Consider the following 16,871-nt stretch of genomic DNA (forward strand, 5'->3'; position numbering starts at 1 on the left):
GACGAAGTACACTGCTGAGGGGAGCAGCGGGCGGGTCAGGAGAGGTCTGCCACGCCATGTGGTCACCTCCGGGGCAGGCGGGATTCGAACTCATGTTTTAGCTTCTTAATGCTATGCTTTAACCCACTGCACCAACAGAGAGGGCTGCAAAATACTATTTTTAATACAATTTCTGGCAAAGGAAATGGGGCCACTAGGATTTACTTGAATAAATCATAATTTTTCTCTCCATTACGAAAACTGGTGTAGCTAGGAAGAATTATCCTACATAGCTAGAAAAAGGTTATGGTAATATCTGCTCAATTGCTGAGAAGAAAGCCAATATAGAAGAAAACAAAAACAAATTTATGAAGGGATAACCACAAACAACATAACTTAGAAACCTTTAAATGACACAGATACCAAATTCTTTTCATGCAAAAGCCTGTAGGAGCCAGGCTCTACCACCTGCAACCAAAGTTCACTCACCAAAATACTTGAAGAATTCCTCTGAATCATACAAATCATTATTTTATTCACATGAACTATAAAAATCCTTCAGTTTCCTATCTCTGTTCTACCAGCTATTCTTACACATTTTATCTTATGTTTTACCCTTATCCTATGTTGTTCTCTTAATGTGCTACTTTTCAGCTTTTATAGCCACCTCTTAAAATCTTAACAATGATCATAACTATATTTCAGATACTTTATTTTCCTAAATCATTTCCCCAAAATCTCCATTTAGCATGTTTTCTCCTTGAATTGAACACCACAGCAACTCTCTAATATTTAAAATATGCATATATGTTATATAAAGATTTTAGATACAAATAGCCTTAGATTATTCTTATACAGAAGAAAACAAAGTAAAAAGAGGTTATGTGACTCTAGGCAGTATGTCTAGAATAGAATAGAGCTTTAACACTCTTTCCTCCTCAAGTGTTCCTTTCTGCTGATCCCTCCATAATGTGAACTCCTGACATGGTCATTGGGTCTCCACTTTCTATTCCTATGTGCATTAGACTTTGTGCATAGTAGCTATTGCATATTGGTATCAAGTTAACAGAACTTGTGGCCTTATGTAAGTAGCTAGATTTATCAACAAGAGTTGATTGGTTAACAGAAGATTTTTCTTTACATAAATATAAAAAGCCACAGTATCTCTCTTTCTAAAAGTATACCTGTTTAATATCAAAAGCACTTTCTCAACATTTACTACCATCAACTTGTACTGAGGAAATATTTTTTTAATAATATAATAGCTTATTTTTACATCATTTTGTGCCTTTTTCCATATCAGTTGTAACCCCCATGGGCTTCCCATCACTAAATCACCCATGTGCCATCACCATAGACCAGTGCACATCCCTCCCCCCCATTTTTTGATTCCAATCCTCATTCCACCCCTGTAAAATGTCTCTGGTATGTAGTTGCTCATTATTATTATTTTTCCCCTGGTCTTTAATATTTTTATTTTTCTTTCTTGTGGCTAACTCGACAGGACCTCAAGTGCACCTGTCCACCTTGGCTAATGTTGTGCATGGGTGAGCATACTCCCCAGTAAGGCCAACAAACAAGTCAGCAGAGCACAGTTCACTCTGTCCTGCAAATAGCTGCAGCCCACTACTTTTTTTCAAGTAGAAACAGCAAGAAGCCCCAGACCTGGTACAAACATGCACACCACCCCCTGCATCAGGCACATTTCCTGTTTTTCCCTGCAGGAACAGACCCTACATATACCCGTGGGCGGTCCTAATAAACATTCTCTCACGGCTCCAAGTCTCCTACATTCTTGGGAACATAGTAGTAAGTGCACCCCTCAGTGGGTTAGCAACACTTTCTGACTTATTTCACTAAGCATCGTCTTTTCCAGCTCCATCCATGTTTCTACAGAAGGCATGAGTTTATCTTTTTTGATTGCTAAGAAATATTCCATTGTTGCATATGTACCACATTTTTTTTAGTCCAGTCTTCTACTTTTGGGCATTTGGGTTGATTCCATATCTTTCCTATTGTAAATAATGCAACAATAAATATGTGGGTGCAACTGTCTTTTTGGATCAGTGTTTTTGTGTCGTTTGGGTAGATACTTAGGAGTGGGATTGCTAGGTCATATGGAAGCTCCATTTTTAGCAGTTTGAGAAACCTCCAGTTTCCCATAGTAGTTGTACTAGTTTGCTTTCCCACCAGCAGTTCAGAAAAGTGCCTCTTTCTCCACATTGAGGAAATCATTTTAAGCAACCTCTACAAAGCAAGGTAATTTGTTGTATATTTCAGTATACTATGTCAAGTACCACAAGAAAGAAAGAGATGATTACAGGGAATCAATCTCATTTCCTTATATACAGAAGTTTAATATTAGTTAAGGAAATAGAATCTTCATGCTATAAAATTAGACAGGATAGAATTGGCTTTAATAAAGTAATTATCTACAGAACTGTCAAGTAACTATGTTGCTTGAAGTCTAAAGCAAGAAAAGGAAGAAAGAATAGTCTTTGTCACCCCATCCCAAAAGAAAAACAATTAGATAAACAAGCAAAACCCTGTATGTCATAGAAAAGGAAAAAAGCAATACTTCTTTCTTTAGATAATCTAGTTGGGAACAGATACAAAGTTCATTCTCAATGTTGTTTTCCTATAATACCTAACATTTAAAGCACTCAGCCCACTAACCTACTAATGAACAGTGTCCACAATATGTATAGGCAGAATTCACTTTCTTTAAAAGAACTTAAATAGAAAAAAACCTTAACGGGGCCCACCCTGGTGGTGCAATGGGGTAGGACACAGCACTGCAAGCTGGCCACAACCACTTCAGTGCGAGTTCGATTCCTGGCCCAGAAGGTGACCCACATGGCAAGGCAGACCTCTTTTGTCTTGCCCATTGTTCCCCTCAGTAGCATATTTCATTGATTTGCCTTTACTGTTCCTGGCTTTATCTCTGGTGAAGCCTTTCATCACCCCTGCATCTCTGGCTATATTCCAGTTCTGTAAATATAAAAAAGTAAATCTTTAAAAAATTTCAATCATAATCTTTCCTAATTTTATAGGAAAGGTTTATAAAAGGTTAAGAGTCATAAACAAACAATGACCCTTCAAAATATGAGGAAATAGCTTACATACATTAACATAGTTTACAGATTACATTGTTAGTGGCTGGTGAATGAGCAATGAGAAGGCAACAACAACCAAATAAGAGATAAGATACCATTTCTTCATTGCATGTAATTCCAGGAATTTGTGCTGATTTCAACATAGAAGTCATCTGCATGACTTATAGCAGGGTGAGGTCTCTTTTACCTTCCCTTAGTTTATATTTAATCTCTCATTATAGACTCAGAAGCAATGTTATATTTTTTTAGTGCTATAATCTTTTTCTTTTCTATACAAGGTGCAAGCTGTGTAGAGCCTCTGAATCTGACAGTTATTAGTCATGGAAAAAACAGTCAAAATTTAATTATGACCTTATAAAGATATGTGATTATATGCTATATATATGTGCTTTAACAGGAAATCTGCAGATTTAATCACTCCTGGAAAAACAGCAGATTAAATATATAATTTGATATGTAGAGATAGATTGATAAATATGTAGACAGATAGTTGCATAAGGCAGTACAAGCCCCATTCTTTCCCACAATAACATTATACAATTTTGCTGCACAAATAAACATTTTCTGATATTCACCTGCTATATCTTTTTCACAAGAAAAAGAAAATGACATTTACTAATCAAATGAAATTTCTTTTTCATAATCAGAAGCTATTATTATTCATTGACCTCCTAGGTCTGGAAACACTTACTGTTCTTTGCATTAGCAGAGGAGAGTCTGTTCCTTCCTCTTTAAAACTTGATTCCATACCGATTATATCCTCAATAACATCCTCCATCTAGCAACAGATAACATAATTAGAATATGTGCATAAAGACACAAGTTTTACTGTAGCTTGATATCAGAGACACATTTTTTTAGAATATTTGAATTAACATTAAATATATATTAAATACAGAACATTTTAGAACCTAGAATGTTAGTAATCCTGACACTCTTTCACTTGTGCTTCTTTTCTTTGCATTTGCTTCCAGCAACTGGCAGCTGATATCTGAGGAAATCACCACAGTCCAGCCTCTTGGAAATTAGTATCTACATAAATAGAGGGGTTATCATGAAATAATACCTCAAGCTGTATTTAACATATACAGGGGTGAATTTCTACAAACTTCATTTTATTTCAAATGTTCTGATTACATCTTATAGGTGTATAGCCAAATATTGGTGGTCAAACTTTATTCAGTTAGTTCATATGAATTACAAACTAACTACATGAAAGAATATTTTCCCTTCTTCCCTAATGACCTATAATATAAATAGTAGCAATAACAACAATAACAGCAGTAATCACAGACATTTTAACCTTATTTAATTTTTAAAGATTCACTGACCTTGAATTAACTTAAAATTAAAGAGGCATATATGGCTGCAAGGTACTGTATTTGAGAGTGCAACTCTAGATTTTGGTGCAGATTTTAGTTGATATTTGACATGCACTGAAAGATCTTTAACTAGGAAAATAAATGGGTGTAGTGTGTTTATTGAGTTCAATCTAGTGTTTTTTAAAATGCATTCTTAGTTGTTAGTAAAATCAAATTTTAATTTCATAGTATTTCTCACATTCACATTCTGCCATTTGATGGACAAAATTATAATGAACATTTATGATAAAGTGTGCTAAAAACAATTTAGAATAAATGTATTTCTTTGGGGACACTCCTAACAACTTTAGTAAAAGTTACAGATAAGACATTCTTCCTGTCTTATATCATAAATGATTAATCTATTGAATCTTTCATTTTTCCCTTTTGCCTATAAACATGTTTGTGTTTCAGAAGGAAGCCCTTCTTTTCTATGTGTGAAAAGCCATCCTTCTTGAGATTCTCCTTTCTTTGATGCCTCTGCTTCTCATTTTGTAACACACATACATGACTGTCTTTTGTCATAATGTGTTGAAGCTACTGGTGTTCCCATTATCCTAAATTTAGTTTTATATCTATTACCTATCCAAAAACCTTGCTTCATAGCATTCAGGAAACTTCATAATTAATCATCTAAAACCCAGTTATTTTTTAAAAAGGCAACAAATACAGCATTTTATGTTAGTTAAAAGAGAATGTTAAAATCTATGGAAGAATCACAAATCAGCAGAATAAGTTTACTCAAAGTATTTTAAAAGGGACAATTATAGACAAAGAAAGGACAAATTATTTTGACTAAAAAATGCAGATAATAGGCAAGGAACAAAGGTACAAAGACAAGGACAATATTTATAAGATTTAAGAGATTTAAAAGTAAAGACCAAGAATAAAACTTCTTAAAAACACTGGAGCAAGAAAACAATGATATAATAAAATACCAAAGCTAAAGAACTTTGAACCTAGACATTGTAACCTATTATATAGATCCTCTATGTATGTGAGAAAATATTTCTTAGGCATAAAAACTCAGTTTTAAAGCAAAAGTCCTTTGGAAAATATCCTTTCAGAAAGTACTGTCAGAAGATGACTAAACTATGAAATCAATAAAAATATAAGAAAATTAAATTCTGTGGTCTAAATAAAAATTATATAGGGCCCTCCCTGGTGGCGCAGCGGGTTAAAGCACTGCACTGAGAATCTAAAGCCGCTTCCGCATGAATTCGATTCCCGCCTGCCCCGGAGGTGACCACATGGCGTGGCAGACCTCTCCTGACCCGCCCGCTGCTCCCCTCAGCAGTGTACTTCGTCCATCTGCCTGTCTGCTCCCCACTCTGTCTCTGGTGAAGCCTCTCGCCGCCCCTGAGCCACTGGCCTGTACCCCAGTTCTGTATGCACAAATAAATAAATATTTTAAAAAAAAATTATATAAATATTTATAGAATTTATACACATAGGCATTTATATACATATGTATGTGTAAATTCACATATGTCTGTGTGCATTTGTTTATATATGTATAAATTTTATAAATATCAATACAGAAAGATAGATGAAACAATAATAAATTTTTACTTGAGTGCATGGCATAGGGGTTAAAGTACCATCACTATCAAGCTGTGACCAGCCACTGCAGCATGAGTTTGACCCCTGGCAAGGCAGCTGACCCACTTGGCACAGCAGACCTCTCCTTTCTCACCCGCCACTTCCTTCAGCAGTGTATTTTAGTCACCCTGTGTGTTCTGCTACCCACTCTATCTCTGGTAAATTCTCTCACTCCCACACCTCTCGCATACATCCCAGTTCTTATATGTATAAATACAAAATAGTAAATCTTGAAAAATAAAACTATGTTTCAAGAAATACCAGAAGTCACAAAAAAAGAGATTAAAAACCAATCTGTCCACGGGGATTACAACTGAGATGAAAAAATGTACAAAATGATGTAAAAATAAATTATTATATTATCTTAAAAAATCTGCCCAATAGAGGCTAGAAATTCTTACAGTCCTAAATTATTTTCTGAGAAATTTCATTTTACTTTCAGCATTTGTTTTTTTTTGTTGAGCTTCCTCTCCTGGATGGCTTCCTAGTTAAACTCATCACCATTTCTGTGTCAACCTCTCCACCTCTTCTGACTTCCATACTTGTGTTAACAGTGACTTCATTTGCATTATTCATAAAATAAAGCTCTAAAATCTCAAAATCATACCAAACTCATTTTTCCTCCACATACACCTATGACACTGAGATCATCAATACTCCCTTCTCTGATCATTTCCATTATTCTTCCTTGATTCAGGTTATCATTACACTTCATTGTAATATTCTCTCGTCAGTCTACTTGGCATCAACCTTTTTCACCTCAGAATTTTCCATTCAGCTGCCATTTTAACTATCCCTGTAGCACAACTTAGTTTTGATTATGATATTTTTGAATTCAGAAACTTACTCTATTCCTGTTGCAGACACACTGAGAATCACCTACTGTCAATTTCTTCTTTTTTCCTTACTTAAGAGCACAGACATCCTTTGGGGAAGCAATATGCCTAGAAATTTATTTTTCCTCAGCTGCCATCAGCTGGGTGTGACTGTGTGGCACAGTTTTGACAATAAATCATAATTCTATTATAAATTCTATGAAAATCTGCCTTTTGTCATATAGATTTCCTCCTTATCACCAAGAGATATGTATGGAACAAAAGCTGTACAGTAGAAGAAAATACAGAGAAGGTACTTGATCTACTGACATTACAGAGAAACTTGTATCAGCCTGAGATGACCTAATTCTGGGGAGTTTTTTAAATTTACATTTGAGATCCTCATTCCCCAATGTTCCTTTACAAGTCTAGTCTCTTCTGTGCACCAAAATGTATAACCTCAGACACACTCCTTGCCTTTCTATGCTTAGTTTATAGTATCCTTTCCTCTTAAAATATCATCTCTTACCACCCCTGATGATGAGCTACACATGTTTCTCAGCGTTTGGTTCATGTATTGATCCTGTAGGATACCATCTCTTTCCTCAGATTTCTAGAGTACTTTGACTTCTCTTTTTTTATGGCCTTTCTCATATCATGCCATTACTCTATCTGCTATACGAGATTACACTGCACCAACAATAGAGTGAAAAAATAGCACTCATTTATAAACTTGTCAAAAATTATGATTTGTACAGTTTTTATCCAGATGATATAGATATGATGAAACTTTAAAAGAATAGGGGTTCAACATAAACAGAGCACCACCAAGAAAAGCAGTTTAGAGAAGAGACCTGAAGTAATTTTGAAGAGATGGAATTACTTTGACAAGTGATTATTCTGAGGATCACTAATGAATGTTTATAGCTGAAGTACAAATTGCCATTGGGCCTACTAGAGAGTAAGTCTGTGTTCAAAGCATGGCTTTAGTGTGGAAGGATTTTGTGTGACAGGAGTACAAATTTGGATTTTTATCCTCCAAAGAGCCATGCTACAAAAGGTTTAATTTGATTTTATATTCCATTGTCTTGTAGAACTTCAATCACCAAATGAGATCCAGTTTCTACCCCCTAAATCTGGAATCTAAGGGTGCTCTTACAGAGTTCTGTGGTGGTAGTTTAGTAGTTATGATTAGCTTCTGGACTTTTCAGTGAAATTTTAAAATGTTCCTTTGATGTCACAAAAGGTCCAGCTTAGGAAAAAGAAACCCAAATAATGGCAATAGTCACCATCTTTTGAGCACTCTCCCCTGCCCACCCCTGAGCTTGTACTAGGAGCTTTATAAATGTAGGCATCAAAATGCTTCAAGATGAAAAATGTGAGTGAGAGCAGTTAAGGATTAACCGCTAGTAAGTGGTAGTTCTAAACCTATCTGACTATAGCTAGTAAGTGGTAGTTCTAAACCTATCTTGTTTGAATGCAAAGACTACAATTCCTGCTGTCTGACTTTTTCTCCTGGCACCAAATAAAATATTTAAGAAATTTCAACAACACTTTAAATATTACTAGATATTAACACTGAGAGTAATGGGGGTACATAAAAATATACACTTAATTAAAGTTCAAAGAGAATACACACTGATTGAAACCATGAAAGACTGACTACAATTATTAGTAAATTGACAACATTGATGGAAGACACACACACAGTACAATGCTTTAAAAAATAGAGAATTTTTTCTTATAGCCAATGTACATGTAGTCCCTAGACCACTTCAACTATTGGTACTTTCAACCCTTTCTAGGCATGCAATTTCCTTTGAGTGATATCATCCAAAGGACCAACCAGATCATACAAATTTCCCTTATAATGTATAAACATTAATAAAAAAATAAAAGTGCATTGAATGTGTAAGGGAAAAAAACATTATTATATTAATTAAGGAAAATCAAGGCTGAATGTTACTTATGCTTTCTTATTTTTTAGAAAATGTATTTCATAAGAAACATAATAAGATCCTCTTTTGGGTTTTGTCTAAATTGATTAGCCTACACATATGCTTTGGGATTTGATCTTTCCTTTGGAAATCAATCTCCCACACAAGCAAATGAACTTTGGAAGAGTGTAGTTGTAAGACAAATTGTATTGGGTATAGTTCTAATATTTACCATACAGATGATTTTACCCTACACATATTTTTATGATCTTCAGAAAATGAATAAAGAACCTACATTCTTTTTTTTTTGAAAATTTTTTGTATACTCACTATTGAAAAATCTTAAGTAAATATACATGGAGATATTTATATTCAGTTTGGATTTCAGAGGGTCCTGTTTTGTGTTGGTTGTTATTTGATTAAACAATCAGCAGGTCATTTTTTTTTTTTTATTTCCAGTTTAACAGATATACTGCAAAAAATCTCCCACTATGATTTGGAATTGAAATAATGGGATATTTAGCAGTATTCTTTTATGCCCAGAAGTTATAAGCTTAGTGGACAAAAAGTAGAGTCCTGAAATCAGTAATAATCACTAAAAATATAGATTAGGAGATTAAACCTGGGAGATCAATTTCTATCAATTTATCTAACAAATCAAATGGAAAAAGAGAAAAAATAAAGTTCAGATATAGCTTTTCTACATTGTAGAAACTATAAATTACCAAGTATAGTTCTACACTAAGACAGTAAAAAATTCTTTCTTCTAGGTCTAGTTGTTTCTCAGTTCTATACATTCTTCCATATTTTAAAAGCTGTACTTATAATCAAGTCACAATAATCATATCCAATATGATAGTCTTATGCACTTTTATCCATAGTACCCCAAATTCCTGTTTTTTTAGTGAATGACAGAGAAGTAGAAAATAGAAGGGACTGAATACTAACCCACAGTAAAAATTCCAAATGTAATTAAAAAAAAGTTTAAGTTTAGGATGATTATTGGACTTATCCTAATGACCATTATTTCTCAATAATATATTTACTGCTATTTAAACAACGTCTGCCTGCTATACTTCAGTGGATATTTTAGCTAATGGTATCAGAAAATCTTTACCATTAAAGGGAAGTCATCTTAATACATATTACTGTTAGACTTTATTTTGACTCATATAGATATGTAATCGAAATGAGTATTAAAAATGAATTGTATTTTATCATGCATGATTAACAAAATTAATAAAAACTAATGAACTGAAATACACCTCTGTGAATTTGCATTTGCAATGTTTACTCTAAAAATGTTCACTTTGATTTCTACAACAGTGTATTTTTAATCACAGAAACTGATTATATATTTTCAGCCATTGGACATACATGCCACTCTTCATTGTCATCTTCTTTCCTAAGGGTTAGCAACTTGGTGAATGCATCCCCAGAGAGGCCAGCCTCACTTTCTGGAGGTGGGTGTCTGTGCTGTATCAGAAGCTCAGAGGTTGGAGGGCGTGGCTGTTTAAGAGTCTGAGTGACTATCTGGTGGTCAAGGGTCATGAAGGGTTGTCTTGGGACCTTTTGTAGCTGTGTCCTTGCAGGATGTTCCAGGTTTGCTGGGGCCTATGTAATAGAAATGAAACAAATTCAATGTGCAGTTTCATCTGGTAAATCAGAGTTCCACTTTCCACAACTCAGTTATGACAATAAGCACACAACTCATCTAGTTTTTCTGATATTTAGAGTCTAGGCTTCTGCCATATTTACATAAGATCTTCATGGATTGTAGCTCTTAAGAGGTAGCTTAAATTTCACTAAAATACTTTTAATACTAATAGTTTTTAAGAATAGTTCTTAAGATAACATCCAAATGAAACAAAATTTGTAGTAAAAATATAAAACAGTGATAATTTCTAAGGATCTAGAAAGTTTAAAATAAAACAAGGAAATCAGCTGATTCACTAATCTTAGTGATTTTATATAATAAACTTCTTCATTGCTTTTTATAACATACAAATATTCCATGGACTATCATCATGAATTATTATTTTTTTTAATTATGCATGAAGGAGCAGAAACTATATTTACTAAACTAGCAAGTGTGACACTTTCTGAGTGGTAAAAGTCTAGGTGATTCTTTTAAACTTTTCTATATTTTCCAAAATTTCTATAGTGAATTGATTTTTATGTCTTAAAAAATCTTATTTTAAAATATTTCTTTATTGTCACCTAATAATAAAAATAATTTGGAAGATTCATTACAAGTTGACAGAAACATTCAGAAAAAATGTAATCAGTGTTATTTGCCGACTAAACAAGTATTCAATAGTTCCAAATGTCCTTTTATAATATAGACTTAAAGCTCTGAGCGTCTTCAGTCTGGTTATCATAGTTAATGATATACCATTATTTGTCTAAAAACACTTTATAGCATTTCAAGCTTTCCCTTTAAAACTCTGAAAGAAGTATTGCCTGCCAGTCCTCTTTATATTTACTATGCTGTAATGTGGCTTCTAATACATTTTCCTCAAGTGGCCTATATATAAACCTACTTAATATTTCCCTCATGTTAAACAATAGTAAAGATTGCTGTACAGTGCTTATTTTTCCTTTTATTTCACTTATACAAACTACTCCTTAAATCCCTTAACATACATTAGCTCAGATAAATAGCCTTTACAAAGTATTTTGCATTTAAATTAGCTGGTTTGGGGTACAATATTGTAGTAGTTACTTTAGTTTAATTCTGTTATGCTGACATTTTTAGCATTATTTTAATTGTACTACCATAAAATAATTTTTCAGCCATATAAAAAGATTAAGATTGGTAATAAAGATTACACATATTACTAATTATATTGCTGTAAGCTTTAAAGTTGTAAAATAACATTTCATTAAAATGCCTGTGGTGATCTTTTTCAGGGTAGCTATTTAGATTTTCCTACATTAATCCTCCTTAAACTGTGTACATTTACAAAACATACATTATAAATAGTATTATCAAATCCACAGATCTGAATACTATGAAATTGAGTGGTAAAAAACATTGTGTACCTCTAAGTAAAAAATCTCTCCTCTTCTGAGAATCGTATGTTGGCTTAGAAATTACAACATTCATTTTATACGTATCTTTTATTAACTCTAAAGTATTCAATGGAGTGCTTATTATATTTAGTGTTACATTAAGAGTAAAAAAGTCATAGATGTGATACCTGGAATCTAGGAATTTACAATCCAGTTTGTCAGTATTCATATAAAGTCAAATATAATCAGCAAAAAAAAAAAAATAACTTTACAATGTGCAACAGTTACCGGGCATTTTATCAATAAATTTATTATTTAATTTGTTTTATTTAAATTTATACTTGATTTCATTTGGTCACCATTTCAATTGTAGAAGATAAGTATCATTAGCACCCCAATGACTACATAGATGAGGCCTCCAAGACTAAAAGAGGATGAATGGCATGTCTACTATCATTTTACTAGTAAGAGATAGAGCTGTAATAGAGTATGTTTCCTAAACACCATATAATTTTGACTCCAGAGGAAATGAATGGAATACAAAAATTCAGTGTTCTCTCTCTCTCTCTCTCTATATATATATATATATGTTTATATGTATGTATGTATGTATGTATATATGAGGGTGCTTTTTGATAACTAGACAGATTTAGTACCTATAAAACAGGTTATGGAAAGAGATGGTCCTACACAGAAAACAAAATGAATGAAAATCCAAATGTAAAGAATCAAGATGAAATAAGACAAGAAATTACAAATATTAACTTTGATAAAAATTTTTCATCTCCTCTTTAAACTATTCAATACAGAGACAAAATAAAACATAAACTGGAACTAATTCTAATTCTGCCTAAATTACTGTTCTTTCATTAGAAAATTACAATGGTTTAGAAGGCAAAAGTGAGTACTGTTTGGCCTCTATTTAGCAACGTCATTAAAGAAACTGTATGGATCTAAAGGCATAATGGAGCAGGGGGAGTCAATAGAATGTGATTAAATGATGCCTTCCAAATCTGTCTTTTCTTTCTTTTTTGAGTTTAAATATATATATTTTTAATTTATGTATATTTGAAGAACCAGGGTACAGGCCAGAGGTGCAGGGGCAGTGAGAGGATTCACCAGAGACAGAGTGGGGAGCAGAACAGGCAGATTGACAGACAAAGTACACTGCTGAAGGGAGCAGTGGGTCAAATAAAAGAGGTCTGCTGTGCCATGTGGGTCACCTAGGGATTTAGGGGTCGAACTCGCACTGAAGGCTACGGCTAGCTTGCAGTGCTGAGCCCTAACCAGTTGAGCCACCAGGGAGGGCCCAAATCTGTCATTTCCACTGATGGGTAGGTATCAAAAATGGGACAACACTGTAAAACATCAGTTAAATGAAAGCAATTAAATGACATCAATTTACCAACTTTTAAATTGCAGGCATCTTAAGATACCACTAAAACAATGTATTTCATTTACTGAAGTTTACAGTATTTTGTGGGTAAGTAAATGAATTTACAGATTGCTACTCTTCATTTACTCACTTATTTAAGAACTACTTTTAAAGGACCAAGGATATATGTGCGTAAGTGGTGTGCTGAAAGTAGAAGGAAATTTAAACAAAAGATGTCTTCAAATAGCTTGTAATCTAATCAGGGATGAATAGGAAGGAAAAATATGAGTTGTCCAGAACAAGACATGGTTTATCCTGCTTACTGCTGTACTGTGGACTTCCTACATATGACATGAAGGAGATACTTTAAAATGTGTATGTATGTGGTCAGTGAATGAAAATGTGAATGAGTCATTAAAGTACAGTATGTGAATCATTATTATGACTACAGAGAAATTTAAGAATCAACAACAAAAGTGGATAAACCATAATCAGAATACCCAGAGCTTAATCTAGAAGAATGAAACAGCTACAGATTGTGATTTGGTTAATTGAACTGTTAGAGATATTAAGACAATTAAAATTTAAAGAGATTTTGCTATTACTAACAATAAGTAAAACCTACCTCCAGAACTCAAAATTATCTTTGAATCTTATCATCCCAATGAGCAGCTCTTGAAAACTAAAACATTACAGTGGTCAGCTTAAGTCCAAAGATTTGTCTATGTTCAAAAATCTGTTTTATTTCACTTATAATAACTTACTTAGAGTCATCTATTTTCCATTAACAAATGGGAAGTGTGAATGTGGTAAAAGATATTCATACCAGAAATGTAAATTAAAGTGCAGCATTGCAGCTAAGTACAAAATTTACCTATGGGCATCCTGGCAGGTAAGTAAAAATAAAATTGAGAGAAATTACTAGTTAAAACCTTGTGAAATTGCATATTATCTGATATTTTTTGATTTACAAAATATCACTTCCACATGGTTCTAACTAAAGTGTATTTCTTCTTAAGTATTTAACTCATACCATTCTGATGGAAGACAAATATTTTTAAGATTAATATCTGAGATTTTGTAACCAGAACAAATTCACGAACAAAATTCCAATAACAACTATGTAACTGTGCAATGAATTTATTTGCATGCCCATATTTTAAAGGTATCTATTGTATTAAATTGGGTTAGACAAGTAAACATACTCAAATTTGTCAGTGGGAGGTTAACTGGAGTTGAGGAGTACTTCAGAACCAGAGGCATAACAGGGTGAGGCAAGCAACAACAAATGGAGGGAAGAAAGGCCCAAAGCATCCTGCAAATCAGTCCTCCATGCTAAAAACCCAGAGGTGTAACTTTTTCTGCTCTGACTTGCCCCTTATACAGGACCTACAGCACTGAGTGTAGTGCTTTCTAAAGTGCTTCACACTGCAGTGTCCAACTTCCAATACACTAACCCAAAAGATCACCTGGTTACATTATTACCTCATATCAATTGTCTCAAACTACATTTTAGATAGAATAAATAAATAAAGAAAAATATTCCAGTATTTTGAGTTACAATTTTGAAAAACTTTATTTAAAATGTCTATTATGTTTTTTAAAAAATGCATTTCAATGTGCAAAAAGATTCCCACAGTCTAATAAGTGAATGTGGGACTTTCAAGAAATGAAAAACATGTGTTGGTGAATGATAATTAAATGCTTAAATCCACAAAAAAGAGAACTAGGCAGTGTGCTTAATGGATAATCTGAATCATACAACCTCCTGCAAGTACAATGAACTAAAGGGAGGTATTGTTCAAGAAGAAAACTTAATTCCTGGTTGCACAAAACAATTGAAAACACAATAATAAATGTAAAATGTATGTATTTGTGACTCTTTTTCTGTTGCTACTTCTTTTTTTAGACTGGCATAGATGTAGAAATCTTGGCTGTTGAGAAAACAGGTAAAAATCTGTAAGAAAGCAGCCTAATGACTTAAAACAACAACAAAAAATATTAGGCTCTCATAGTAGCAGATGAAACAACAAAAGATGGTTTAGAGTATCTCTTATCTGAATTTTTTTTTCCTAATCTCAGAATTTTGATCAGTTTTAGGAGTGTTCAACTCTATAAATTAGCAAATATTTTGTTAGAAATTAATGAAGGCCAGCAATATGTTATTAAGGGACCATATTTGCAGGGGGATTTAAAATCTAGCATCTAGAAAAGCTATGGAATACTGTGGGCCAGTTATATAGTATTGGCTAGAAGGACTCTGCGTTGCCACATTCAGATAGTCTCATTTTCACACAGTGGCTTTCATACTATGTTCCTAGATATGTGGATTAATTCCCCCTGATTTATGTTTCAGTAAAATAAACTGGTATTCTTTTGATCTTGTTCTTTTATGGGTTTCAGATCCACAAGCAAAATTGAACAACAAATAGTTAGTTTTACCAAAACAAAAACAATGAAAAAATTTTGAAGTGCTTCACTAAGATAGTAATTCTCTTCACTATCATATCTCCTTAAAGCTTGCTATGCATCATATTTTCAGTTTCTTTTAAAACATTCTTTTTATAGAGAAAGCCTAAGATAAAGGAAAAGCCCTTAGCTAATCTTTAAACATTCACTCAACAAATATTTAATGAGAGTTTGCTCATTGTTAAAGTCAATCCCAAGGGAAAGTCACAGAAAGCATGTCTATGACCCATTATTTTCATCTACCTGGAGACCATTTATCTAAACCAAGGGCAAAGAACCCGGAAGAGATGAAGTACCTTCTTAGTTCTTGCCTTTTGAAAGTCAAAACAGTGGTGGCAAATATCACACAAGAAATTAGCTGAATAACAATACTTTTCAACATCATTAACACAACCAGAAAAACAATCAGGCACCTACCTACTAGAATATTAAGGCTATCTTCACAACATAAATAGAAGCACATTCAGCCAAAAATAGACATTCTAAATATATATGACCTGGTGATAATAAATACAAACATACCACTATCACAAAATACATGCACACATATGTAGGTACACACACACACACATCCATAGGCAAGATTGGCAATCAATTCACTATAACATGACAGTCTTATTTAATTTTGTTAATTTTGTACTACGCTTGAATTTAATAAATGAAGTAAAAAACTTGGCTTCACAAGTGAGTAATAGGTAACTATTAATTATACTCATCTAATATCAGAAGTGTATAAGAGGAAATCTATTTTGGGGGGCTTATGAATCTCTTACCTCCTAGGTACCTAGTCATAAAAGCCACATGACATTTTTTAATGTTCTGTAGTAAAGATTAATAACTCATTTCTTCAAATCTTACTTTCTTCAAAGCAGTCTTGGCTATGATATACCCATAAATCTCATCTTGACTAAACCTAAAATTATACAGTTGAGCTTGTCTGATTGAGATATAAATACTGAACAAAGCAAGACCCAGTTCATCAAAAGTTTTACTTAGGTTTTTGAATAACTGTCAGCATATTTCAGCAGAGTATTATATAATCTAAAGCAATTTAATGGATAATGTGTAAAATTGTTAACATATTCCTTCAGTTCCAATCATTTGAATTTGGATCATTCCAATGGTCCGTCTTTGAGGAGAGATTCACACCTCAAAGATGGACAAATATTATTAAACACTTTTCTTAATTAAATTAAATTCTA

At 33.2% G+C, this 16,871-nt stretch overlaps 1 protein-coding gene across 2 annotated transcripts in view; it reads right to left on the bottom strand.

Annotated features, from left to right (window-relative positions):
• The window catches only part of TFEC (transcription factor EC), a 34,239-nt gene extending 23,878 nt beyond the window's left edge, over positions 1 to 10,361 (bottom strand). Inside the window, exons 1-2 of one of the 2 annotated variants that reach the window (XM_004676961.1) lie at positions 10,188 to 10,361; positions 3,787 to 3,873 (exon numbers count right to left, since the gene is read on the bottom strand). In XM_004676961.1, coding sequence (XP_004677018.1) covers positions 3,787 to 3,873; positions 10,188 to 10,361 — 261 coding nt within the window. The remainder of the gene's footprint in view (positions 1 to 3,786; positions 3,874 to 10,187) is intronic. The other variant, XM_004676962.1, reaches the window with a different exon arrangement.
• Positions 10,362 to 16,871: the final 6,510 nt, after the last annotated feature.

The sequence above is a fragment of the Condylura cristata genome, unplaced genomic scaffold (genome assembly GCF_000260355.1).
Source record: "Condylura cristata isolate star-nosed mole 26May11 unplaced genomic scaffold, ConCri1.0 scaffold00005, whole genome shotgun sequence".
NCBI classification, from domain to species: domain Eukaryota; kingdom Metazoa; phylum Chordata; class Mammalia; order Eulipotyphla; family Talpidae; genus Condylura; species Condylura cristata.